Source organism: Anas acuta, chromosome 1 (assembly GCF_963932015.1).
Source record: "Anas acuta chromosome 1, bAnaAcu1.1, whole genome shotgun sequence".
Taxonomy (NCBI): Eukaryota; Metazoa; Chordata; class Aves; order Anseriformes; family Anatidae; genus Anas; species Anas acuta.
Window position 1 is genome coordinate 152,219,356 of NC_088979.1, and position 27,542 is coordinate 152,246,897.

The 27,542-nt window shown below is 43.1% G+C and overlaps 1 protein-coding gene across 1 annotated transcript in view; it reads left to right on the forward strand.

Annotated features, from left to right (window-relative positions):
* EP300 (E1A binding protein p300) overlaps positions 1 to 27,542 on the forward strand; it is a 63,195-nt gene that overhangs the window by 12,715 nt on the left and 22,938 nt on the right. The window contains exons 2-16 of the mRNA XM_068667285.1: positions 2,578 to 3,236; positions 11,368 to 11,544; positions 13,939 to 14,200; positions 14,954 to 15,067; positions 15,969 to 16,205; positions 18,711 to 18,804; positions 19,543 to 19,677; positions 19,980 to 20,097; positions 20,457 to 20,631; positions 22,675 to 22,752; positions 23,503 to 23,612; positions 24,103 to 24,258; positions 25,313 to 25,753; positions 26,252 to 26,440; positions 26,990 to 27,146. Of these exons, the coding sequence (XP_068523386.1) occupies positions 2,578 to 3,236; positions 11,368 to 11,544; positions 13,939 to 14,200; positions 14,954 to 15,067; positions 15,969 to 16,205; positions 18,711 to 18,804; positions 19,543 to 19,677; positions 19,980 to 20,097; positions 20,457 to 20,631; positions 22,675 to 22,752; positions 23,503 to 23,612; positions 24,103 to 24,258; positions 25,313 to 25,753; positions 26,252 to 26,440; positions 26,990 to 27,146 (3,102 nt within the window). The remainder of the gene's footprint in view (positions 1 to 2,577; positions 3,237 to 11,367; positions 11,545 to 13,938; positions 14,201 to 14,953; positions 15,068 to 15,968; positions 16,206 to 18,710; positions 18,805 to 19,542; positions 19,678 to 19,979; positions 20,098 to 20,456; positions 20,632 to 22,674; positions 22,753 to 23,502; positions 23,613 to 24,102; positions 24,259 to 25,312; positions 25,754 to 26,251; positions 26,441 to 26,989; positions 27,147 to 27,542) is intronic.

Genomic DNA, 27,542 nt, shown 5'->3' on the forward strand with positions numbered 1-27,542 from the left:
TCGAGGTGGACTTGAGCGAGTGAGCTTTGCAGCTGGAAGTGTCCCCGTGTTTGACCAGAAGGAATGCTGAAAGAATGAGGCCTTCATAGAAGCAGATTAATATTTTCTTGGGAAGAAAAATGAGCAAATCTTTCAGTCTTTCAAAACAAGAATTGCACTGCCCTTTGGTAGCATTGTATCTGAAATCATTTAAACAAATCTGAGTAAATGTTTGGTGATAGTTTGAAAAAACAAGTAGCTCAGATGATCGTTCAGATCATTCAGATGATCACTGACTGTTTTCCAGGTGGTTTTGTGAACGGCTTTATATGCAGGAGTCTGGTCTCAGCAGAGCCAAAGTGGGGATTTTTGTTTTGAGACTGGCCGTGTCCTGGAACCTGCATCTGTTTAAGCAGTTCTTGTCCATCTGCAGCCAGTCACAAAACTGCCTTTTGAGCATCTTTGCTGGAACAAATGTTTCCCAGTTCAGAGATGGGAGGTTGCTGTGCTCTTCCAGTATGGTTTTGCTGTAGGTATGGGGTCTGTGTTGGACACCTAAGTTTTCAGTTCATCTAGGAGAAATCTTTCTGGACAGCAGACGAGCTTGAGAATTGCTGGTTTTACTTTTCACTCCCTGAGTTGTGAGATCTTTGTCAGGTTGTTTTGCCAGAGTGTTTTCAGAATTACAGTGTTTCAATGCTTGTCTGTTTAAAGACATCCTAACAGGCACCTTAAAATGCTCATTTGGAAGCATCTTAGTTTGCCTGTTGAAGCCATTTTAAACTGTCATATGGTATTTTTTTTTTTTGATGGCTTTCTTCATTATCATGATCTTGAGGGTCTCTCCTACTGTGGCTTTTCCCATGTGCATCAATATTCAATTCTTAGTTTTGGGGAGGGGGGTATGTTTTGAGGTAGGTGTACCAGCCCCAAACTCTAAATTCATTATTTTAAATGTAGAACTTGGGCAAAACTTCATTCTTCTGCTTCTTTCCTCACTTCTGAATCTTCAACAAGTATCAATTATGTTGAAAAGTACTGGAGATGTAATTGAAAGATGAATCCTTAGTATCTACTGCAAAACGTAACTTTTGGCACAAGGTTTCCTTTAAAATCAGCTAGCCCATTCTTTATTAATAGTCTAAAACATGGTTATTTGGAAACTCATTCTTCTTTTGGTGCTTTAGGTTAGTGAATAGTATATAAATGATGTTCTGAGATCTCTTGGTATACCTGCATTCTTCTCAACCTTATATCATATGCTTAGAATTCTTAAAAGTCCCAATCTTTTAACAGTTAGGAAATTGCATTTTATAAAAAACAGAACTCCTCTATTAGTACTGGAATTCAGCTGCTTGGCAACTTATGGTACTGTGTGAAACATTTTGAATAGATTTCTGATGCTGATCAGTTTTTCTGACTTACGTGTGGTTTAACTGTACTCTCTTCCATCAATATTTAGAACAAGTCATCTTGCCAACCTCTGTAAAATTCAGTATAATTGGCGCTTCCTTTTTTGCAATTGCTGAAATGAGTAGTATTTTAAGTCATCATCTAGATCTGAAGGTTTTGAAAATGACCTTTCTGGCAGAAGTGATGCTGCACTACTCTAAAAGTTAAAATAAAATAAATCATTTACTGTGTATTCTCAAATTTTAAATACTGAGCTTTATAGCCCGGCTGTTGCAAGTGGCTACATCACACAATAGCTTGGCTTTGAGCCACAAACTTTCTAGATTATTTTTGTTTTAGCTACTATAGATGAAATATACAGATCAAGGTGCATGCTACTTCTGCAGACATAAAACTTCTTGTTTGCTTGATCAAATTCATGGCACTATGTAATAAGATTTTGCCATTTGGTTACTTTGGAGATTACTCTGGGTTTTTGTTCAAGAGAAAAAAAAACTCTTGAATTTTTTTTTCCCAATCCTAATGTTTTTTCACAACCTCATGGCCAGGAGGGTTACTGAAATTGTTTTCTGACTATGCTTGTTGTGGGGAAAATACTGCCTATTCCATGAAGTTCAATTTAATTTTGCAGTTCTGTGCTGGGAATGACTGGATGTGGAAAATTAAAACAAAACCAACCACCACCAAACAAGAAGAAAGCTGCTATTTTTTATTTTTTTGTAAATAGCAAGCATTTTCTGAAAACCATATTACTATGTTAGTTCTCTTCTGGAAGTTACACTTCAGTGAAAGTCAAAAATCAAAAGACAGTATTTCCCATCAATCTTTTAACTCTTCTTAATAGTTGTCTAATTCCATTGGTGAATTCTGAGATTTTAATACATTTTTTTCCTCCTTCCCCTTTGAATTTCACAAGCTGGGAGATTACATTCTAAGATACCTAGTGATATTTCAGCATATACTGTTGTAGAAAAGTGACATAGAGTGGTTTCCTCCAAATTGTACTTTGTAAGGTTTAGAAATTGTTTATGATAACGAATTGGGATGGTTTTCACTAATGAATGATAGAGGAATTCTGCTGGAAAAGTGAAATTTTAATGGTTAAATAAATGGAAATTGATAAACAAGATTCCTCAAGACATATTGCTGATTGCACTGACCCCATGTACCATTTTTGTTTTTCAGATTTTGGATCGCTCTTTGATCTGGAACACGACTTGCCAGATGAACTGATCAGCTCCACCGAACTGGGACTCAGCAATGGCGGTGACATTAATCAGCTGCAGACCAGCCTTGGCCTGGCACAAGATGCTGCCTCTAAACACAAGCAGCTGTCCGAACTCTTACGGGCTGGTAGCTCCCCGAACCTCAACATGGGGGTTGGTGGCCCTGGCCAGGGCATGGCCGCTCAAACGCAACAGAACAGCCCTGGGATGGGGATGTTGAACAGCATGGTGAAAAGCCCCATGGCGCAGGCTGGGCTGACTTCTCCCAGCATGGCGATGGCTCAGAGCGGCCCGAACCAGGGTCCTTCAGCCCAGTCTGCAGCAGGAATGATGCCAACAGTAAACAGTCCAGTTAACCAGCCTGGCATGGGAATGAACACGGGGATGAATGCTGGCATGAATCCGGGGATGTTGGCAGCAGGCAACGGGCAGGGGATGATGCAGGGGCAAGTCATGAACGGTTCGATTGGAGCAGGCAGAGGGCGACCTAATATGCCCTACCCGAACCCAGGAATGGCAAGTGCTGGCAACTTGTTGGCTGAGACGCTGCAACAAGGCTCTCCGCAGATGGGAGGGCAGGCTGCACTGAGGGGGCCACAGCCCGGAGCCATGAACAAGGTAAGCAAGGCAAGCTGGGCTTGATTTGTCTTCCTTCTTGGCATTTATTTTGTGAGGCAGATCCCTCTGCAGTAGGGATTCTATAGAACAAGGTTCCTCTGCAGTAGGAAAACTGTAGAATAGGGTTTTTGTCTCTTTACCCCAGGATCCAATACTCTTAATTGTTTATATAATGTTAAAATTTAAGTGATGGGAGGCAAAAGTTGGGTCTTGCTCAACAAGCAAGAGTATTTCTAGATTAACCATCTTTTTTGCTTTTAAGTCCTGTGAGAGTATAGGTTATCAACACCATGGAAAACTTAACTTGGTAGCATTTAGTCTTTTATGCCTTTGTCCACAAATGTGTTTTCCCATCTACCGTGGTGAGTGTGATGGGAATGTTTCAGGATGTTTTAGAAGTTTGGAACTTCTCTGTGTGACACTTAGAACATTTTTTGTCTGAGGTGTGTTATGTATTGGGTTATGCTGGAGCAGATGAGAAGAAGGAAAATGCAGGTCTGAATGAACTGATGCGTAGTGTGTAAGATGTACATTGCCCTTGAGAAATACTTAAGTTATTGGTGAAAGAATTTGTGTAAATGCCCAAAGACAAGGGTAGGGTAGTTAAAGACTATTGGCATCCAGTTCTTGGTTTAAAATTCAGAAAGGTTTTGTCTCTTGGAGGGTAAATCAGAAAGCAGAAAAAGGTTTTCTGTTGGTGGGGGACTTACATGTGCTTTTATAATTCAGGAGATTAGAATAAAGTTGTTGTAGGTTGCTCTGAAAAGATGAGAGAAGAGTGGTTTAAGTTACAAGGAGGTGTTCATGATAAAAAAAAAAAAAAAAAAAAAAGACAAGTAGCTTTTCTAGAGTAGGGAATCAGATGAATGTTTCATATCAGGTTTTTGGTGTTTTGTTAAAAAGCCTGGAAAATATTTAAGTATTTCAGCTCACTTTAGGTGGATTTTTTGTGTTTATTGGTTAATGAGTGGAAAGTTTTTTTCTAAGATGCTTTATAACACCTGAATAGATTCATCCTGGAGTGACCAAAATCAGTCTGCTTGGAGGGCTTTAATTATAACTAACACAGCCTGTAAACATATTTGAAACGAGTGAAAGTCAGTGATTTTGCTATGCTTGAACGTATTAAGTAAAATGATGTTAGTGTAGTGTCTTGTGACCATTATTAATTACAAGCTTTTTTGGTCTTAGCTGGTTGCTTGGGCTCAGTGTGCTGCTAACCATGGTCCCGGTATGTTTGGCTAGGGATGAGTTGATGTTGCAACCTGTTCATATCAAATATTCTTGCCCGATAAATAAGATGTTGCAAAGTCAGATTGCTACAGTAGAAAAATCTGTACACAGTTCAGATTGGTAAGAAATAAGTAGCTACTTGGAGGTATTCTTGTATTGGAATTAGATAATTCGTTGCTTATTGGCTCTGTAAAAAAATTACTTCGGTGCTCAGAAAGCTGTATGCAGAGGGCAGAAATTGATGCGTTGAGAGTTTGGTGAAATGCCACATTGTCATCCTCAAACCTAAAGTAAGGTTTTAAATTTTTAAACAAACAAAAATCCTCCTCTTACCTGGGAGAAATAAAGGCCACAAATTGAGGTTTTGGCTTTTGACGCAGTTCAAAACTAAATCATCTTCCTGGCGTTCTCAAACTCCGGAGTGTGCTGAGTAGCTAAAATAAGCAGCGTTTTGTGCTTTCTGGGAACCTCCCCACCGAACAGAGAACTTCTGCTTTTTAGCTCATAATCCCAGACTGGTTTAAAAATGAAAACCAAAACTTTGAGCTCTTTACGCGTCGAGAGAAAAGCCTCGAGCCCGGCGGGGTGAGCGTAGCGGGCGCAGCCCGCGCGGAGCAGTTCAAACTGCCGGATGCGCAGGAAGGGTCTGAAATGGAGGCTGAAATTCCAGAACGTCTTCCATTGGTTTGGCTGCTGGCAGGCAGCCTGCCTTTCGCTTCGTGCAGCCGAGTGAGCAGGAGCTGACAACAGGCATGTCTGACCGTTTTCTCCCTCCACCCATCTGCTTTTGTTCCCCCCCCCCACCTACAAATCTTCAAAAAGCAGAGGAAAACAGAGGACCCTGAGCAGTTGTTTGCAAAAGGCGGCTTTTTTTTTTTTTAATTGGTAAATTTAGCCCTGTGTTGCTGCGAACGTGGGAGTTTGTGTAATAACTTTCGGGCGCTTCCTTCATTGCTGCAGAAACGTGCATTATTCAAGAGCTGTCCTTCGGCAGGAGGGGGAAAAGAGCAAAGCAGGCGCTTCGGTTCTGTTAACTGCGTCGGGTTGGCTTGCCAAAGTCAGCCTCTTCAGGTGAAGTGAGGGTTGCCTCTGTGAATTGGCTTTCAGTAAAACAGATGTGTTGTCAGCCATGGTTTTTACAGGCGAATAGCTTATGTTTGCTGGCATGTGAGCTAATTGGGAAGGAGGATGTTATGCTCTCCTAATAGCAGAGATGAGCTCCGAGCGGGTATTCCATTTGTACAGTAAAACTGCTCGTGTTTCTGCTTTGTTCTGTAGTCCCATGGAGTTGCTGAAGCATTTTCTTCCTCTCCTCCTGAAAGATGGGCTGGGAGCAGTGGAATGCTTGATCTGCACATTAGGCACAGAGTTCCCCGGTTTCTTAGCTGTGAACATTACTTTTTTAAGCCTGGAGATCCCAAATGTCTGTGTGACTGATTGGTTTGGGGTCACCAGGTGGGCATAAATTGGGATCATGGTATCCTGCCACTTGTCTTGGGGTCCAATCCTGTTATGTGTGATACAGGCAGTCACTGAGATGGGAAGAAGCAATTGTCTGCAAACCATCGCTGTACCAGTTACATGACATTGTATCGAGGAGCTAATGCAGGCTTGAAACTCACCTGGTCATTTAAAATAATAATTTGAATATAGTTTCCTGATCCACTTCATGCTGGCTGACTGCAGAGTGAGCCCTGATATTAGGGAGGGGACGTGTTAAAGGAGAGGGTGGTGCTGCTCCGAGCAGGGTGTGGGCCCTGCTCTGGTACCAGAGTCAGCTTAAAAATACCTGTGGAGGTTTAGCCTAAAAGGAAATTCTGGAGAGGGGAGGAATTGTAACAAATTTAGCTTTCTTGAATAGCTTTTTGTTTTCTGTGTGCTTGCTGGTGTGCATGTGAAGTGTAACGGGAATGTCTGTCCTCTTAAAATAGAGTTTTGGAAACTGTTTGTAATGCTTTGATTCTTTCAGCATTTAAACATTTTTCAGGCTTCTTATTTCACTGGCTGGCCTTACAGCTTTGGCTAATTTAAGTGTAAACAGCAAATTCAAGCTCCACAGTAAGTTAAGAACAAATTTATGTTCCCTGTCTTGAACCATTCTTCATTTGGAAACCCATATATATAGTTAAAACCTTCCTGTGGCTCTTCAGCTCTTCTGCTGGATTTTGCCCGGAGTTCCCAGGTTTTTGGGAACTTGTTAGAGGGGGAGAGATTTTGCATACGAGTTGGTGGCTGTATTTCCGTGATCTTACAGCGGAGAAATTCACCTGACCTTCAGGTCATGTAGATGGAGTATCCTGCTGATCCCAGAAGTGCTCTGGTACTCGATGAAATGGACATGAAGGCAATTCAGATTAGCAGGGAAATTACAGCCTTTGCTATGTGATTATTTCACTCTCATGAAATCACTTTAAACATTTAGAGCTCCAGTGTTAATTTTGTCATTTGGCCTATTGTCTCCTGTGAATATATGGAGTTCTGCTATTGTAATGGAGACACTGTTGTGCTTTACCAATGCCTAACACTTCTGTTAAGAAAAATATGTTGTAATGTTTTACAAATATGAACATAATTTAGATTTTCCGTACCTTCCTTTAAATAAGGCAGTAAGAAATGTCCAAGTCTTGTTCAAAATTGCAGAATTTTAAAGTGATGATACCCTCAAATAGTAAATTTAGGTAAGGGAAATGAGAAAAAGCTTGCTTGTTAGTGTTAGCACGTTCAGTGTAACATTCATTCCACGTTATAAAGCAACCAAGAACACTGACCTTCTACATATCGCTTTCAAGAAGCATTGGATTCAACACGTGGGTCTGTCCATGGTGTTCAGATTCCATGCCCAAAGTGTGCCATGCGATCGAGCACTAAGCCATTATAAGTGTGGCTGCACACTGTGGTCCTGAGGTGAACCAAGGTGTGAAAAATGGGTAATTGCTCACTTTATCCCAGCGCAGGGGAGGAATGTGTCTGGGGGAGAAAGGGAGCAGTAAGGACTTGTTTCTGGGGTGGGTAGAGGAGTTTCTTGCAGGGATGACAGTGCAGTAATGCTTGTCTTGCAGTACGTATCTTAAATGTAACGTGGTCAAATGCAAAGAATCTTCAGCAGTCCTTGCAAACAATGCAGCAGGTATCACGGGCACAGTTTTGTTGTTACTAAATTCCAGAAGAGAACTGCTAAAACTGACGTCCTGCTTTAGGGAAGTTATTTTCTACCCGTGGACACGTGTACGTGGAAAGATCGCCTTCATGTAGCCTTCACCTAGTGCATGTACTGCAGTTACCTCAACAGGGAGGCACGGCTGATGCTGCAAAAATTGGATTATTTGGACCAATCTTCTCATATCTTCATTCTGTTTCTTCCTTACAATTAGCTTTGCAAATCTTCAAATCGGTCACAGTTGCTGATACGTAGCTGGCTTCCGAATACCAAGCTCTGAAAGCAACTGCCTCACTGACAGAGCAACAGTAGCAAATTTGGCATGTCTGCATGCACAGCTCCAACAGGTATTCATCCTCTGGTAGGGGCTGTGCTTGTGGCACCGAGAGTAAAACGAGAGGCAGAGTTGTTGGTTGCTTGACTGTCATCCAAGCTGAAGCTGCATCTGTTTGGTGGCATGAAAACAAAGCAGTGGGGAGTTTCCTCTACCTCTGGAGTTGCCCTGCTCCGGCTGGGGAGGGGGGACAGGAAAATTGAGCGGAGTTGTTTTCAGCTCTCTGTGGCAGGAAGAAGCATTTGAGGTTGTCACCTATTAGCCATGTGTTGTCATCCTTCATTGCCCTTTATTTCTCTTCTCCTTTACTGTGATGTGCCTTTGTCTGCTCTTCTTCATGTGCAAGTCCTTGTGTACGTGATAAAAGGAACTCGGGCTCTGAGGTGAGGAGGAAAACAGCAGATGGGGGGGAATGAAGAAGAAAATGGAAAGAGCAGTGGAAGGAGCGAGCAGAAGTTGTACTCACTGCCTCTGAGCTGTGACTTGGCCATGTAGGGTTTTGCATGGTATTTCAGATGAAGCCCTGGACCTAAATGGCACTGATACCACCCTTCCTCGGCTGGTGCTTCTGCACTTGATGGTGTATTTACCCCTCACGCCCAGCAGGTCACTAATTTGGTGAACTGTATGTCAGTCTTTTTGGTCATTTCCAACAGATGAACTTAAGCACCCTTCTGAGGTGCTGCTTGCACGTGGCTTTTAGGGTCAGTTTGCTGTGCCTGCTGTCTGTCCTGGTCAGTGCTTTGCTGGTATTTGCTGCCTCTGTGGGCTGGGACAGGATCGCTGGGGTCAGCTGGGCTGAGTGGGGCACGTGGTCTGCTGCCAGCTCCCAGAGGATGGGGTGGGGGCAGAAAGTCCCCTCTGGGGGGTAGGTGAGGGTTCTCAGCCCTAGGGAGAGTGCATTTCTGCCATGCAGGTGACCTTACTGAGGGGCTGATTTTGCACCCCAAACAATGTTAATGGCTCAGCTCACGCTGAAGAAAGCATCAGAGATATCGGTGCTTTGTCAGCCTGAGCTGCACATCTGAAAAAGCCAGGGGCTTCACCTAAAACTCGTATCCAGCCATACTGTTGTGGGTACAAAGGTTGACTGGCACGGTCAAACCTCGTCCCTGTGTTTCATCAGAAAGCTTTGCTTGCCAGTGACATAGCAGAGGCGCTCTGGGAAGTCCAGGTTTGTCTTACCCCTCCTGCCAGGACAGAGCTGGCTCATCAGGCCACGCTCGTTCTGAGGCTGTGGGTATCAACGTAAGTCCCAACTTGCTGAAGGTGAGCAAATTGATTTCTTATTTCTCCCTGTGACATCAGGGTGTGAAAACGTGCCTTCACCCTAATCTGAATTGGCTGCTTAGTTGTTTTTTTTTTTTTTTTTTTTTTTTGTTTTGTTTTTTTTTTTTTTTAAAGGATGGTAGCAGTGTGTAACAGCTAGCTATGGAGATGAATTCAATTAACTTAAAACTTTGCTTAGAAATGTCCATTCTTTGATATGTTCCCAATTTCACCCTTTCTGGAACCAGAGATCAGGCTGTCTTTCCAGGAAAACCCACCTTGTTTGCCTAAGGAAGTAATTCCCACTGTCAGTCCTCCACTGACCTGTTGGTCAATTCGAGGCAGCAGTGACAGTGGGAAAAGTCTCCCCAAAGTTATCAGTGCGTTTGGCTCTCCAGATATTTTTCTTCTCCATCCAACTTGCACAGAAGAGAGACCTTACTGGTCTTCTGCGTGGAGGCAGGAAGGCCTGAAGTCTTCCTACCTGCCTCATTTCTGGCAGCAGCTACAGGACTGATCTCCGTGTGCGTATTCCTCATAGCGGAGACATGACAGAGGCAGTGCCGAGCGGGACAAAGGAAGTGTTTTTAGTTCCTCCTCATTGCGCAATTTGTCTGCCACACGGAGAGGCCTTTTCATTACTCTCCGGTGAATTACTGCTGTGTAATCGTGGTTATCGCGTGTGGGGCAAGAGATGGGGGTTGTCCCCAGGGAAATTCATTTAGATATCGAAAGTGGCAGAGCTGTCAGCGAGGTTTCTGCCCCGTTTCCTGTAGCATAGGTTTGATCCTGCTTTATTTATAAATGAAGCTGAAGGCCTTTGGAAAGGGTTGGCAGAAGTTACAGCCTGAGGAAGGAAAACTTCTGGCTAATCACAAGTAATCTCTGGACTTGGGGATTGCTTTTCTGTGTACATTGGAGAGGCTCGGTGAGGAGCAGCACCAGGGTGCTTCTGCTACAGGAAGAGCATTTGAGGGCAAATAGAGGAGTGATAGGAAGGAGACCTGCGTTAGGAGCTTGTGTATGCTTTTTTGGATCCAGGAAAATGCCCAAACTTGAACCAAAAAATGTCAAATAGACTGAACGTTGAGTCAAGTGCTAATCTGAACTGAAGCACACAGCTCTTTCAAATATTTTTGGGCTTTATTTTTGTGAGTTATGGCTCCTTGAGGATCCTGACTGAGTAATGGTGAGAGCGTGGTAATCTGAACAAAAATCTCAAATATTCCTGGTCCTCTATCACTGGTTGTTTTGGTCTTAGAGGCCCAAATTTTCCATGAAAAATAGATGGGAATCAAATGGAACAAGCTAAAGAAGAAATGACTTCATTGGCACGGTTGATGGATCCGAACTGTTCCTCGGATTTTGGAGTGCTCCAGGGCACCAAACCACAGATTCTGGTGTGCTAAAACTGTTGAATATGCAAAGAGGGGATGCACAGTGCAGAAAGCAACATAAAGCCTGTACGTAGAGCCTGTACGAAACACGGATCTACTTCCCCTATAGGTAAATGGTTCAATAGCTTCGTATTGTTAGCAGCGTTCCTGCCGTCTCCTTTGACCTTGAGTACTGCTCGCTGCAAACCAGTTCCTGTGCCTGGGTGATGGCGGTGTTACCTGTGCCTGTTCTCTTGAAATGAAACTGGGGTGTGCTGCACATGCAGTCCTCTGGAGGGGAGCTGTGGGAGTGCTGACAGCTGGGTAGGAGGTATTTGGGATAAGCCCTGCTGATATGGATGAAGGGGGCATTTGTCCCCATGTAGACTGTACACAGATGCAGGGAGCAGAATTCTTCTTCCAGACTCGCGTTATGTAGTCCATGGTGCAGATTTGTGACTGAGAAAGCTGGAACGAGAAACGTGTTGAATGAATTCTTTATAATAAAGAAAGAATCAGGCTAGTTCTGACCAGACTTGTCCTCAAGGTTGATAAATTAGTCTTACTCTGTTTCTAGGATCCCTGAGGTAGAGGAGTTAATGTGTGGTGGATGTGGATACCTACACAAGAAGGGGAGCATGTGGATCAGAATTGCATTGCAGTCCTTTCATGGCTGTGATCATTCTCGCTTCTCTGTTCGTTTGCCTTTTGAATTGCGAGCTACGTTATCTTACTTGAACATCTTGCCATTTTAATTCCTAGATGGGAATGATGAGCAATCCCAGTCCTTATGGTCAGCCATACAGTCAGAATACTGGGCAGCAGATCGGAGCCAGTAGTCTTGGACCTCAGATGCAGAATAAAGCCGGACTGCAAAATAGTCTCCCGCAGTTCCCAATGGACAAGAAGCCAGTGCCTGGGGCAGGAATGCCGAACATGGTAAGTAGAATGAAAAATGTCTCCAGTAAATGTTGTAGCAGTGTGCAGTGCTCAGATGTTGCCCTGTTAAAGGTCTTGCAGCTGTCATACCCAGTGTGAATTCATGCTCTGTATCAATGTGCAGTGCACTTCAACTCCTGAAAGGGCTGGTGTGGAGAAGAGGGCTGGGCTGTTGCTCCCTCTTTTCATAAGGTGCACCTCTGCTCTTCACCCTTCAAACCCTGTTAGCAGAGGAAATGAAAAGGAGCTCCTTATCCAAAACAACCTTTGCTACCTGTTAGGACACCTTTGCTCTCCAGTCCCATCCCTGCTCTTGGGGTTGGTTCCCTGGGTCTCTCAGTGTGAATTCACCTTGAGGGTTGTTTTCCTGCTGCTACTCACTGATGCTTTCGGGAGAGAGAAACAGCTCTTAAACGTATCACATGCGATAGTGCTTCGAAGCCCCAGTTGTGTGTATTCTTGTGCTCTTACATGAACACATGCAATGCTCCTGACGTTGCTGTAGTAGCCCTGTCACTCCCCCTGGCCCTCCAGCACTGTTACAGCAGCAGGGCATGAAGAACGGGGAGGTGAGTGGTGGCCCAAGCTTATAAATGACAAGCATTAACATTAGACTCTCCAGCTTGAGTTTAGCACTAGTGCCTAATGTTCTAGGAGAGCAACAGCTGAACATGTTTGCCTCATTATTCTGAAAGTTTAAATTGATTGGGGAAAGACATACAGCATTGTCTTACTGTTTTTCTTTTGTGCATATATGTTCTTGTTTGTGAAACAAAATCGCTCTTCTGAATATAGCTTGTGTTTCTCACTGCTTCAAATTTTACATTGATTTTTTCCGCTTCCTTGGGGTTCAGTTTCTTGATCTTAGTAACTTGCTAAAAAAAAAATGCTTTGAGGTAAGTTTTGTGCCTTAGATAGAGCCCATGGGGTTAAGATACCCAATTTAATGTTTTTTTTTTTTTAAGTTGATTATGAAACACCAGAATCCTAATGCAACCCATTGGTTGTATGAACCACTAAAGAAGCAGCCAGAACTTGCTGATCAGTATCTCAGCTGTCAAACTGGTGTTCAGTGCAGACCGTATGACTCTTGCAGTTGAGTTACTACCCTGCTAGGTCTAGGAATGAAAAGTGCTTGCTATCTCAGTTGTCATTTGGGCAAAAAAGACTAAAATTGCAAAAAAACACAGAGTTATACTGAAGAACCATGAGGGGACTGAGTAACTGGTAAAGCCTCCTTGTCAAATGAAAGGTTAGTGTGGGTATTGAAAGGCTATGGAAGAACTGGGGTTTAGGAATCATCGAATCACAGAATGGTTTGGGTTGGAAGGGACCTTGAGCACCATCTGGTTCCACCCCCCTGCCATGGGCAGAGACACCTCCTACCAGCCCAAGTTGCCCGAAGCCCCATCCAGCCTGGCCTTGAGCACTTCCAGGGATGGGGTAGCCACAGCTTGTCTGGGCAGCCTGTGCCAGGGCCTCACTATCCTCATAGTAAATAACTTCTTGCTAATGTCTAAGTTAAATTACGCCTCTTTAATTTAAAACCATTATGCAGGTAGTTGAGCTCTTTAATAATAAATAAATAAATAAATAAATAACATGAATCTTCAGAAACATTCCCTAAAACCTTCAGTAAATGAAGAGTCCGTTAGAAACAGAAGGCTGCTGAACTGAAATGAGACAAGTGACACAGAGTCCCTGAGTCCCTCTTCTTTGTGAGTGCTTCTCACATTTCACTTGCAAGAAACACAAAAGTCTGAAGACATAAACAGAAGTATGGAAGAAGTAGTAGCTGTTGCCATACTTGACATTACTTCTCTGGCCTGCGTTATACTGAAGTTGCGCTGCTTCTCCTACAGAGACTAGCAGATCCTTTTTCTGAATGTGTGTGTGTGAGTTTCCTAATGGCAAAAGGTTCCCAAACTTCCCCTTCATTATCCTTTTCTAGGAGTCCCACAGGAGGGGAAAAACTATCCATTTTAAAAGGTGCTTTCTTCCACTAATGTAAGAATTGGGGATACGGTTCTCTAGCCTCTAAAATGAGGTGATCATCTGAGGTTGAAGTGCTGTTAATATTTTTCTGGTTGGACTAGCACCACAAATTACTTGTGAGCATGTGCAAAGTTAAATTCTGCCAGTCCTCGATAAGGCGAGAGCTAGAAATAGGAGGGTGTGGTGTGGGGAAGACTTTGTGGTTGGCAAGAGAAGTGCTGCCCACGCTGTTGTTGAGGGGTTGTTTAAAATGGGTCATCCAGAGGTGCAGATAGATGGGATATTCCCTTGGTTACACAGCATAGTGATTCTTCATTGATTTATTTTTGGTGTTCACATGCTAAATAGATGATTCTTAAATAGATTTATTTCTGGGCATTTCTTTTCTGCCTCCTCCAGGGCCAGCAACAGGCTCCCCAAGTTCAGCAAGCTGGGATGGGGCCAGCAGCATCACAAGGAATGGGGTCTGGAGCCCCAACAGCGGATCCAGAAAAACGCAAGCTCATCCAGCAGCAATTAGTTCTCCTCTTACATGCTCACAAGTGTCAGCGGCGAGAGCAGGCCAACGGTGAGGTGCGACAGTGCAACCTCCCTCATTGCCGAACCATGAAGAATGTCCTGAACCACATGACACATTGTCAGGCTGGCAAATCCTGCCAGGGTAAGTGAAGGAGTGGGGATATAGATGTCAACCTTTGCAAGACCAAAAAGGCTCCTAGTAAGAGAGAACAAGTGGGCAGCTTGGGAAATGGATTTTTTATTTTTTAAATTGTCTGTCCCCTTAGGAACGCGTATGGTAAACTTCTGAGTCTTAAAGTTTAGCCAAGTTAAGGCAAGATAACAAAGAGATGAATTAAGATGTTTTGCTCAGCTTTGTAACTCACTGCTAGGCCTTTTGGATGCTGCCTTCTGCTGAGGGCAGACACAAAGGAGGAGTCTGCTGGCAGGAATCTGTAGCCCCTAAAAAGAAGGGAGAAGTCTCAAGCAATAGGTAGCCAGGAGTTAAGCTGCTTCTGGCACCGGTGAACTCTTCAGTCTATCCTAATAGCCAAAGAAAATGTGTGTTATCTTCTTGTTACCATCCCTCGTCAGGGTTGTGCCAGTGGCTGGCATGGTAATTGTTTGATTCCATCTGTCTGGTCCCTGATGTGCTTGGTGTTGTCCTCTGAGCTAGGCTTGGATGCGTGACATGGAGCTTCCAAGCAAGCTTTAATTGAGCCAATAGTATTTGAAGGAGTCTAGCTATATTTTCAGGGTTAGTTAGTACTGAACTACTTAAAGTAATCCTTTACTGAACTGTGATATAGATGTGTGTCCCAAGAGTGTTTGCTCCCTACCCAGGTTGTATTGACCACGTTGAGATGCTGGCAGTAGTTTGTAAAGGTTTTCCTTTCCTTTCCCTTCCCTTTCTCAGTGGCACACTGCGCGTCTTCCCGACAAATCATCTCGCACTGGAAGAACTGTACGAGACATGACTGTCCTGTGTGTTTGCCTCTCAAAAATGCTGGGGACAAAAGAAACCAACAATGTAAGTCTGCTACAAATTCCCCTGTATTAGATAAACCATGAAATTTATGTTAGGAGTTGAACTTGCTTGCACCCAGGTGGTAATGGTGATGCTGTTGGACCTGGAAATGTGTAATAGGATTTTCCTCTTGCTTTGTCGTGGCAGAACATTTTTCTGTCTCTGGTAGCTAGATTTCTAACTTCCAAATCAAAATCTATCAGATTTTCCTAGCAAGAGAGTGGTAAGGGTGAACAAGAAACAGTACTCTCAACTAATTGATTTGCTTTTCTCTACCACCTCTTCAAGCTGACAAGCTTCTGGAGACAGACATGCATATGCAAAGATGGTTGTTTCATTTTGGTCCTGATGATCTCTGTTCTGTCTTCATCCTCTGACTGCGTTATGTTTCTTTCCCACCTCCCTTTTCTGTCCCTATGTGTTTTCCTGCCAAAACTTTCAAGATTTGTCATCATGTTACCTGTATGCTTTTTCATGCTTCTTAATCTATACTTTGGGCTCTTCTCATGACCACTGTGAGCTGGGATATTTCATGTTTTAAGAAAATGATAATACATGTAAAATGAAAAAACATAACAGTGGCTGTTGAAGAACTATACCTTCCTTTCTTTAACCTCTGTGACCTAGGTGCCTCTGTTCTCAGTTTTGAGCGAACAGATGTCCTAAATACTTAGTGTGGGTTTCCTCAGCAGCTTGAAGGGAAAACAGTGTGTTCTTGGAATGACTGGTTGGGTCAAAATTTGTCTCTGTTTCATGGTAGCTTCTCCAAACCTGGCCTCTTATCTGCGTAGTCCTAGAAGGTGGTGGTGCTTTTGAATAGCCAGTCATTTCTTTTTCCCTGTTTTTATGGATCTCTTTGGCTGCCTTCTGTTGTCTTTATTAACTTTTGGCATGTTTCTTCCAGCACTGCTGGGCGGAGCTGCCGTAGGACTTGCAAATACTGGCTCGGTTGGTGTGGGGCAGCAGACAACGCCCAGCATAAGCACTACCAGTCAGATAGACCCCAGCTCCATCGAGAGAGCCTACGCAGCCCTTGGACTGACCTATCAAGGGAACCAGATGCAGACACAGGCTCAGGCTCAAGTGAAGAATCAGCAACAAGGACAGCAACCCCAGGGCCTGCGCCCTATGAATCCCATAAGTAAGTAGATCTGTCAGTTAAAACACAAATTACAGGCAACTTTCTATGCTATTATCTGATGCAAGTTTTCTTACCTGATACCTGAAGACAGGTAGTTCAGATATCTGAATACAGATGCAGATAGACCTGGGATATCAGGCTGCTCATTGGAACAGGGAACGTTAGAGGACCAAAATGCTTTCCCTTACAAAAATATTTTTCTGTGAAGTGTTTTCTTCGGAGGGAAAAAGTATTTTGGGGGAGGAAGGTTTTCCAAATAACTTTATTTAATGTTGTTTTTTAGCATCATTATTGTAAGGTTTTGCCAGTTCCAGGAGGTTTGGGAGTTTTTAATTGGAAATGCACGCATCAAAATGCTTGTGATTAAGTGTGCTTTCCTTGTCACTCAGACTGTAGCATTTTACAGTTGTATCTCAGATGTGTAATGCTTCTTCTAAAAATTTGTGAAGTAGTACATACAAACCAGCTCTCTGAATCTTGTCTTGTGGACTCATGTAACTGTAAGCTGTGTGGCTTATTGCAAAATCACAGAAGACATGAGAATTTTAATGTGAAGAGTTTAATTGTACCCTGGCTGTCATTGGTGTCCAATCAAGTAACCCTTAATCATCAAATCCGATGCTGATAGTTTGAGATTACATCACAGGAATTTTTTTCACCCTCAGCTCTTAGCTTGAGTTGCTTAAGCAGTGCCGGTTTTTAATTGAAAAGTGGAAAGATGGGCTGGTAGGCATTTAACCCATGCTTGTATGGGATTGTAGTGCTCCAGCCTATATGCTCTGTGACAAACTCTTGAATGGAATGAGTGCTGTGTTAGTGCAGGATCGCCAGTGGGAAGGACTGAGAGATTGCCAAGGAAAGTAAGCAGCTGGTTGCAGGCTGCAGTTCTGATGTGCTGTTTCTGCACAAAAGGACATCATATTCCTGAGTTACTCAGGAGAAGACTGTTAAGCAAAGAAGACTTGTTAATGAGATGACTGATCCTCATAGGTCACATATACCTTGTATACTGCTGCAACGTTGCCTTCAGTGTGAAAAGAGAGCCTGGTCTTAAAACAGGAAGATAAAATATGATTTTCTGCTGTATGTTAGTGCTTTACAAATGAATGAATTTCTAGAAGGTCCAAAATGTTATAGTAAGGGGCTTAGGAGTTTGAAAGAGTTGTAATCAGTTTTTTGAAGTGGTTCTCTGCTTCCTTTCTTCAAAAAAATGAGACAATTTGGCCTGTGACTTCTTAATTGGGCATTCCTTGTAGCACTGGTTCAAAAAAAAAAAAAAGCGAAAGAGATGGGGTTGAAAGGTTCTTGGAGAGTGAAGAACTGGTGCTTAATGGAGAAAGGACAACCATGGAGAATGTGGACGTTTGACTTGTTTCATTGTTAGGAGTGGAAATTAGAAAGCTGAGGTAGGAATCAGTTTATGGACTGAGTGCATGCCACCTAGTTTAGAAGAAATACTGGGATTTGGTGAGGACTCTGGTTTTGAAGAGATGCAGTCCTCCAAACGTTAAATAAATCATTTTGGGCAGTTGAAAAGGGAGAGGTGAGGCAAGGGTTTACAGTTGTCTTCTATACCAGCTTGTTCTCAGATGGTGTAAAAGTGAATTTGTGAAGGATAAAAGTGATTAGGCTAGGGGGGCTTCAGAGAGCTGTATGAAGGGGCTGTTAAACAACTGACTAGGATATTAGAGGTATATATTAGACTTGCTTAACTTAGTTTCAGTGGATTTCTCTTGTACACAGTGTCTAATTTTGCTTGAAGTACGAATTCTGTAGGATTCAGATGTCTTAAATACATGCAAAGCCTTGTAATGGGTTTCATGCTACTCAACTTCACAAAGTGATCTATTCAGAAGTTCTGGGCAGATATACACCGCATTTCTCATCATTATTGGAGTCTTAACTGCAGTGTGTAGGCACTTCTTACGGTGCTTGAGATCTGCCACGATGCAGAAAATGAGACGTTGGTACATAAATTACTAGCACTTCTTCCTGCAAAGGTTTGTCAGATTTTCCTCCTTTTTAGCATGAACACAGGAGTTAGCTGTAGGTTCCCTGAGTGTGGAATGAGTGAGAGAGGATCTTGCCAGATGTAGTTGTAGCTGATGCTTTGTTTTCAAAGCCTTTGAATATCTATCCTAAGCCTCTGAATCACAGAAAAAACTTCTAAGCAAACAAGAGAATTGGTTTGTAATGCTGGACCTTTAGAGGGTCACAGGAAAGGACACGGGTACATAACATGGCAGCAAATGTAAATGGCTTGTTTGAGAAGTTCAGGAAGGTGTGCAGAACAGTAATACTGTGTGCTGCTTCACCTTGAGGTCACCAACGTGCCTCAGACTTTAATTTGGTAAAAGGAAGGGATAAGTGGTAAAGAGAGCAGACAGCAATTAAACTCCTTCCACAAAAATCAAAGTACTTGAAAGTCTAGACCCTTGTTACTGCTGAGCAATTGCTGTTCTTGCTTAATAATTAAGCTGGTTGTTTTATACTTATGTTTTCTAGGTGCAAATCCAATGGGAGTGAATGGAGGAGTAGGGGTTCAAACCCCCAGCCTGCTGCCTGACTCGATGTTGCATTCAACCATGAATTCCCAAAAGTAAGTTGAATAATTCTTTGCAACCCAGTGTTTTGTTCAGCTGCAAATGCTGATGATTGCCTGTAGTAAATGAGATGAAGGCGATGGGAATGTGTGTAAGGGTTTGCACGCTTGTGCCGAGAGGGGCTGAGCAGATCCCTGCTGCTAAGGACAATTGGCAAGGAAGCAGTGTAGTTGGGATATCTCAGTTCGTATCCTTTCTAGAGGTCTTGGTGTCCACTTGAACTTTGGCACTTGGTGCTTGCAAACTGATTTTCTTAGGCCATCGAGGCTATAGATGTTATCTGGATTAGTATCTGGGCAGATCTGAAGCACTGGTGCGTTTGCTGATTAGGATGGCATACCACGAACTTGCCGTTGCTCCACAGTGGGAGTAAGGGGTGAGTTGTTCGCTGAGGTGTAAAAGTGATCCTTGTGCTTAAGTCTCATGGCACTTCTTGAATAAACAGTGGGATAAATTCCAGTGATTGTTATCTCTCTCTTTTGGATTTTCTAGCTTTTGTTCCAGTTTTCCAAATCCTTGGGTAGCACAGCGTGTACTCTTTCATGGTCCTCTTTAATCCTGCGAGGGATGCGTTGTTTTGGTGTCTGTGCAGCTATTTCTGCACAGTTTGTCCATTGATTAAGGAATGGCTGAACTAGCACTTTGTGCTAACGTTAGTCAAAAAGAGGCTATGACTGTAAGATGACTAAGCTTGGGCTGGACTTCCACCCTCAAATTCTTACTCTGTTTTGAAGCTCCATGATGAGTGAAAGCGCCAACGTTGCCAGTTTGGGGGCTATGCCAACAGCTCAACCATCCAATACTGGAATCCGAAAGCAGTGGCATGAAGACATTACTCAGGATCTCCGAAATCATCTTGTTCATAAACTGTGAGTAGCTAGCAACAAAACTCAGGGGCCAGAGTGTGAGTTTTGTGAGGGTTGGTGAGAAGGGAAAGCAGAAGCCTGTCAGAGGTGCTCCTACTTTCCTTGTTCATGGAGCTGCACATACTGCTCCAGGGCTGTCGTACTGGAAGTGTTCCACTCTGTACTTGGGCCATCAGCATGATGTGAGTGTTGACCTGGGAGTGGTAGCAGTGCCTCAGCCTGTTGGAAGATCTGCTTGCTGCTTTGGGTTGGTGCTGAGGCCCTGGTTTGGAGACAACCTAATAGCTTGTGTGCTTTTTCTTCAGAGTCCAAGCCATATTTCCTACTCCTGACCCTGCAGCACTGAAGGATCGACGGATGGAGAATCTGGTGGCATACGCTCGGAAGGTGGAAGGCGACATGTATGAATCGGCAAATAGCAGGGTGAGATGCTGTCCTCTGTCATCATTTGCACATCTCTGAGCCTCCTTGGCAGTGACTGGGGAGGAGGAGGAGTGGATGCACAGATGAGCCTCCCAGGCTGAGGAAGAGCATGTGCCAGGGCTGCTGGTGTCTGCCTGGTGTGCTGGGACTCGGGGTGGTGCCTGTGGTGTTGTGCTGTGCTTGAGACTTGCTGGGGTCTTGCAAAGGCAGCACGAAGCTTCATGACAGTACCTGTAAAGGAAGAGCTTCTTTCCCCTTTCTTCCCTCACCCCCTCGATTGATTTGATTACTTTGATTACTGTGACCCACTGCTTTTACTTAATGCATCTCCTTTCCTGACTTGTGCTCCTCCCCTGCAGGCAGAGTACTATCACCTGCTAGCTGAGAAGATCTATAAGATTCAGAAGGAGTTGGAGGAAAAGCGAAGAACCAGGCTGCAGAAGCAGAACATGATACCAAATGCACCAGGCATGCCACAGGCTCCCATGAATCAAGGGCCCAACATGGGACAGCCTCAGCCAGGAATGTCTGCAAGTAAGAACAGCTGGATTACTTACTACTTGGTGCAGTGTGATTGTGTACTGTCTTTATGGTAGACTGAGCATTTTGCCCTCATCGTTTCACAGATACCTGGCTTACTCAAAGTTAAACTCAGCTTCCTCATCTTCAGAAATATTTGCCAAGTCTTTGCCTTGCTTATCTATTAATTGATGGCCATAGGTTATATAAAATCTTTTAGTCTTGTTAGCAAATTGAAATATCCTAAACCTTTTTTACACTTGTTTTGATTGTTTTGAGGTTGGAGGGAATGGAGACCAAGTTGTGCTCTTAACACTGGAGAACTTCAGTCTCATCACATTCACCTCTAAAAGAAATCGATTTGAAGAGAACCCCACTTACTGCAGAATAAATATATTTTATAATGCTTAGTTGTGTGGTGTTTAAAATGATCGTCACTATTACTGTTGTTGCTAAGCAGAGTCTGATAATTGAAGTGCTTCTCCTACTTGCATTTATGCCCTTGAAAGTGCAGATAGTGCTTATTCTGTGCCACATTTGTATTTTGGACAAATGGCATTTCCAGCATGCAGTGAAAACTGGATTCCTATTTTTTTCCCATGTAGCTGTCTTCCGTTACACAGTAGCTTGAATTGACCCTCCTACTGCTGAACAGATTATTATTAGATTCCTTTCTACCCAGGCATTTGTATAATTAGAAGAAAAATGATTTTTGGAGAGAACCTAATGATCAAAACTGTAATGCTGCTAGAGTGTAATGTTTCTTTACAGCATTAGAAAGTGATGAGGCTTTGCCAGATATCTAATATTTTTGCTTGAGTAACAGGGTACACACAGATAACTATTTCTTGCAGGTGATATTTGCCCTTAAAAATGGGTAGGGATATCTGCTGATGCTTTTTTCAAATTAAGTGCTGTAGATCATTAACATACAGAATTTTAACCTGTACATTTCTCTAAAGTTTCTCTAAATGGCATTGTGTACTGTGAGTTAACTATACAGGAGAGGTAATATTTTTAAATATTTCAACTAAAATCTACTTCAGGGTGACTTGTCTGTGATTCTGGACTGACAGCTCTAGAGACTGAAATAGTCTTTCTTAAATCTAAATGCAACAGCTCTGCAAGCATGATAGAGATCTGCCCTTCCCCCCATATGACTCTCCTGAGAGTTTCCTTCTCAGAAGGATTTTCTCCTTGATTTATTCAGTCCTGCTTGTTCTTAGTTACTTCACAGATAAGAAATGAGTTAAGACATCTAATGGGAACAGATGTATAGCTGTCAATGACACTAATAAGTTATCTTAAGAAGATAGTGTCAAAATTGGAATTAACAATTGAGGAGGCAAAAAACTTCCCTTTCTTTTTCCGAGCACTGCATAATGATCCAGTAGTTTCAGCATTATTCTACAAGAAGCTTAATCTGTGTTTTCTTTTAAATATAAATGTATCTTGGTAAATCCAGTCCTGGGTCTTTTCATGCTTGAAGTCAGAACTGGATATGCTGAGATGCATTACCAAGATGCAAGAGAGGCCTTTAAGATTAGTACTGTGAATTTATTTGCTGTAACTTCTGTAGAAGGTTGGCTTTCAGCAGTTGATGTGACATGAGGGTGGTTTTTCACATATGTCAGTATCTCAGAATTCAGAGCTTTGATAAATACTTTGAGCCATATAGTTCTCATAGTGTTGTCAATCTAGAAGTGCAGTAACGGCATAGAATGGTCTGTAGAAGTTTTTGTGGTCTGGAATGCTCATGAGCTGCTGAGTTTCTCATTGTACTTTGGTAACATACTTCCTATCTGTCCTCAATTTCCAAAAACCTGTCTCTAAGTCAGAACGCTTTCCCCAATGGGATATGCTCATATTTCCAGGGAGACTTGTGTTTTTTTGTTCCACGATTCAGGGACTTAAAATAAGAGTGTTTAGAGTTACTGGAAAGTGCCAGTGCATTTTTTGTACGTGGATTTAAGTGTGTAATTTTCATTAACATGGTTGGTGGATAAAACCTGGTGGTCTCTACATGTCATAATCTTATTCCAATGTCTTTTTTTCCAGATGGTCCCCTTCCCGACCCAACGCTGATACGTGCCAATGTGCCAAACCAGATGATGAACCGCATGCAGGCACAGCCAGGTAAATACTGGAAGAAAACATGCTCCTGTGATTGTAAAGGAATCTTGCAGTTAGGCAGCTCTTGCTGCAGCCCTTGTTTCACCTGCTCTTTTCCCATTTGTTCAAGAAGAGATTTTAATACTTTATAATACATACATAATGGTGTTTCGTGACCTTGGGAATTTGAGCTGCTTGTTAGCTGCTTGCTTTGTTAAATGAAGATCTTTATGCTTTTGGAAGTTCTGTTTGTGTGAACAGAGGACGGGGGGGGGGGGGAGGCAGTCGGACATGGTGGGCCTAGTCAGCTTAGATGAAGATGTCTCTGTAGCTGAGGGAGGATGGTGAGAACTACTGCTTCGAAGGAAGGGGTGGAACCTCTGTTATGTGTACAAGAAGTATTGTAGCCAACATAAAAGGCACTTAAGGAAGTGAAGATTTACTGTCTGAAATTAAAGAAGTGAATTTCTAATAATTAAGGTAATGCAGGGTGCAGTGCATATGAAGCTATATGTGGAAGCAAGTCTGTCAGGGGATAAACAGTCTGTTCTGAAGGAGTATGGTATCGATGTCACTATCACTTGATATTTCAAGTTGTTCAATGTAATTGGTCGATGGGCGGAGATATTTCCATTACTGTATTGCATGCTTAAAAACTAACTAAAAAAAATAACCAGGAAGAAACTAACAGCATTTCTTCTGTAAATCTTGAATGGTATCCGAATGAAAATTCAGGCCTTTGCTCATAAGTGTTTTTTTGGCACAAATGTGCAGGAATGAATCAATTTGGCCAGATGAACATGCAGCTGTCACCGATGGGACCCCGGCAAACCCCTCCTCTTCAGCACCCTGGACAGCTAAGCCAGGCTGGGGCCATGAACCAGGTCAGTGCGTGCTTCCTTTGGCCAGGGCACCGAGCTCGCGGGATTGCCGCCCTTGGCTGTGCTGCCCTTAACACAGGCAAAGAAAATTGAATAAAATTCAAACACTCCCTGTGTACTGCAGACACTTCTCTTGCATCCCCACTAAAAGATTTACTTGCTCTGTGGTCAGCCTTAGATCTTGGTGAATAAAAAAAAAAGTGATTCCATTCAGTGAAAACTAAGTTTAAGTGGGGTTTGGAGGCTGTCGAACTCCTGAAACAAGGAACAAACCTAAGCCGTGGTCCCAGACTGAAATCAGTATCCTGTTCCTTAACAGACAGGGGAAATGATCATAATTTGTTTTTTGAAAGGAGCTATAGCAGGTTTTCTGTATTGTATTCTACATATAAGTGGCAAGCATCCATTTCTGCAACAAGAAAAATGTTTTTTTTTTTGTAAAATGTTAAAGGCACGTGCACGTTGTGTGAAGTGGGTTTTTCTTTTCCAACAGATGGGATTTCCTTCACGTATGCAACAGCCAGGAGTTGGCCAACCTTCTGGTCAGAATCAGTTTCTGCAACAGAACCCATTCCCTGCTGCTTCTCCAGGAATGAATGCAGCGAGCATGCCTATGGCTCAGCCTGGCAATCAGACACCAGTTTCTCAAGTAAGCTTGTGATTTTTGGAAGTGGCTTCAGTGGGCTCTATCTCACATATGGGTTTCATCGTTCAAGTTTGTAGTAACGGAGAAGAACTTGTTTTCTTAAGATGCTGCTGGAGTTACAGTCAACTGAATTCATGTATTGAGACTCAGCATTTTCTTGGCTGTAGTGCTGGTAATGGCAGGGGTGAAATGTTATTGGCTTGTTCTCAGGCTTAAGTTTAAGTGGCAGGATTTTTAAGATTGTTTTTCTGGAGCAAGGAAGGAATTGTTATTCAGCATATAGTAAAGCATTTCTTGCTTAACAGCAGAGCCTGAGAAATTAAGAGATGCTGAAAGAGTAAGTGACATAAAGGCATGTCCATCCAGGACCACCAAATGTGTGTTGTTGGCTTTGGGGGACAGGAGGGTTGTCGCTACTAAAGATCTGACCTTACAGTCTAGCAGTTTCCTTTCTGTCCTTTCCCTCTCCATTTTCAGCAAGAACCTTTCAGGCCAGGAAGAAGTAGGGAACGTCAGTTTGCTTCTCGTTGATGGTTCTTCCTAGTTTGCAGGCAAGATTATTGTGGAGTGACAGCTCTTTTTTTTTTTTTTCCTTGACCAATACATTTATTTATAATCTCAGTGCAGTTACAGCTGTACTTCTGATGATAAATTCAGTTTCTAGTCTTGGGGGTGGAGGGTGTGGGCACACTAAGTATATTTGAATCCTTTTTTTTCCACTGTGGTGCATTGTCCCTTATTGAGGATGTACATATTGACGTTTTTAGAAAGAAATGTTTTGTGAACTGGAAGTGTAGGTGTTCTGTTCTTAAGATACATTGAGTATGAGTTGCTCAGTTGAAACTTCTCTTTTAGAGGTGAATAAACTAGCAAACGGCTTTATGTTCTATGTTCATGTGGAGCAAAATAAATTGCCCAGTTCTCCTCTTGAACCAGTCTAAAAAAAGTTTATCGCTTTAAAAAGTGTGCCAGTAACGGTGGGAAAGCTGCCATTTAACAGCAACTTCTCTCCTTTTCTGTTCCAAGTCGTTACAAACGTGTACTTGTTCTCCCATAGGCACAAATGACCAGCTCTTCCTGTCCTGTGAATTCTCCTGCGATGGCTCCGGGTTCTCAGGGGAGCCATATTCACTGCCCACCTCTTCCACAGCCTCCCATGCACAGAAATTCTCCTTCTCCAGTACCTAGTCGAACCCCAACACCTCACCACACGCCCCCGGGCTTGGGATCACAGCAACAGCAGGCGGCAGCAGCAGCCACCACTGCCCCCACCCCTACTCCTCAGGCGATGCCACCTGGGCCGCAGTCGCAAACTATGCACCCTGCTCAAAGGCAGACTCCGACACCTCCACAGGCACAGCTGCCTCCACAGGTCCAGCCTCCAGTTCCCGTTACCCCCTCTGCAGAGCAACAGCAGCAGCCCCTGTCACAGCAGAGCACGACCGCGTCTGTTCCCACACCAACAGCACCGCTGCAGCCTCAGCACCCCACAACACCTGTAAGGAACCGTTTTAATGGTGCATATGGGCAAGTGTAAGGTTTAGGTTTTTAGTTAATGTTTATTTTTGTGTGACTCTGGAAGTAGCTCTCGGGAGGCTTAATATTAAAAAAAAAAATAAAAAATTGCATTTGGGAAGTAACATTTTTGCCTCAAGACGAGTCTATAGGTCACCTGGTGATTCCACAGAAGTATTTTTCATGCATATTTAGAAACTTGCAGTGAAGCATGCATGAGCCCTTCAGTTATAGCTACGTACACACAGTGATGGGGTACAGTGAGGAACAATATGAAATTATCTATGTGCTAGTTCTTCCAGTGCATGTCTTTCTGTAGCTGGAGTTGTGTAGCAACATGTACTTCAGGTTAATCAAGCAGAATTACTAGAGTGCATTTAAACTTGGTGGAAATAAAGTATAGGTGAAAGGTAGATTAGAGCAAAGAAAAATAATAAGTTCACTAGAAGCCTATTTGTAATGTGTGTTTTTTCCTCCTCAGCTTTCACAACCAGCCGTAAGCATTGATGGGCAGGTATCCAACCCCCCATCCACCAGCAGCACAGAAGTGAACTCTCAGCAGACTGCTCCAGAGCAGCAGCAGCCACCTTTGCAGGAAGTGAAAATGGATATTAAAACAGATGAGGGGGAGCCAGAACAAACAGAGCTGCAAATGGAGGAGAAATCTGAAGTGAGTTTCTTGGTCTGTTGTTGGGTAGAATATCTTCATCTAGTGCTGTTAGATGCTCTGTCTCCGTAAAAGAGATTCCTCCTGGAGTTCAGTGGGGGCTGTGGATGCTATCTGCTGCTCTTGTGATTGTCATCTTCCCTCCCTCTTCTTAAAGTAGGGTCTCTGTTTTGTGGTTGTATATGACAGACTGCTTTACTAGTCCATGACAACTTGTCAGTGAGGACAACAAGGAGCGTGGCTGCCAGCACTGTCGTCCTTCCTGCAATTGCAGTGCAGGATAGACTGTCAAACCTGTGTGAGGAGCAGGATGAATGCCCCTGGGTCTGCTTGCAGCTCAGAATTGTTCAACAGTTTATCACTGCTACTACAGTAGTGTTTAAATATATGTTCTAGCATATCTAATCAAGTTTTAGGCAGGCAACAACTACAAAGTAGACAGCCTTCTTCCTGGGGAAGATTGGTGGGCAAGACAGCAGAGAAATTTAAAGGACAGAAACATGGCTGGATGACTCTGCAGGCAGCTGTGACAGGCTGTAATCTAATTTTCAGGTTAAAGTAGAACCAGTTGTGGAAGAATGTAAACCAGACCCAATGGAACAAGAAGAGAAGAAAACAGAAGTGAAGACTGAAATACCAGAGGGGGAAGAAAGACCTACTACTCCAGCTACTCAGTCTTCTCCAGCAGCAGGACAGTCTAAGAAAAAAAGTAAGCGGGAATGCTGACTGAAATTCATCTGCCTAGAGAAATCTTGAGAAAGGGGTTGGGGCAGATGGAGACTGAGCTTTCTTCAGTGGTGATCAGTAGACTTATATGAATTGGTTTTGTGGCTTTTTTTTGTGGCCATTTCTTGGACAAAAATGCCTAATATGTCAACTTGTAATTGCTTTTGGTCAAGTTCTTAAGGCGTTAGTATTAAACATTAAGTATTAGTAAAATGGTCCATACAACAGAGATGGGAGAGACTTTTCTCTGTTATTCCTGTAAATTCCTGGAACATCAGAGAGGGACCATATTTGAAATGTAAAATTAGCTATTAAATTTAATGGTGTCTTCCTATTTTGAAACAAGATCCTCTTAAATGTTTTGGCAGTTTCCTTATGT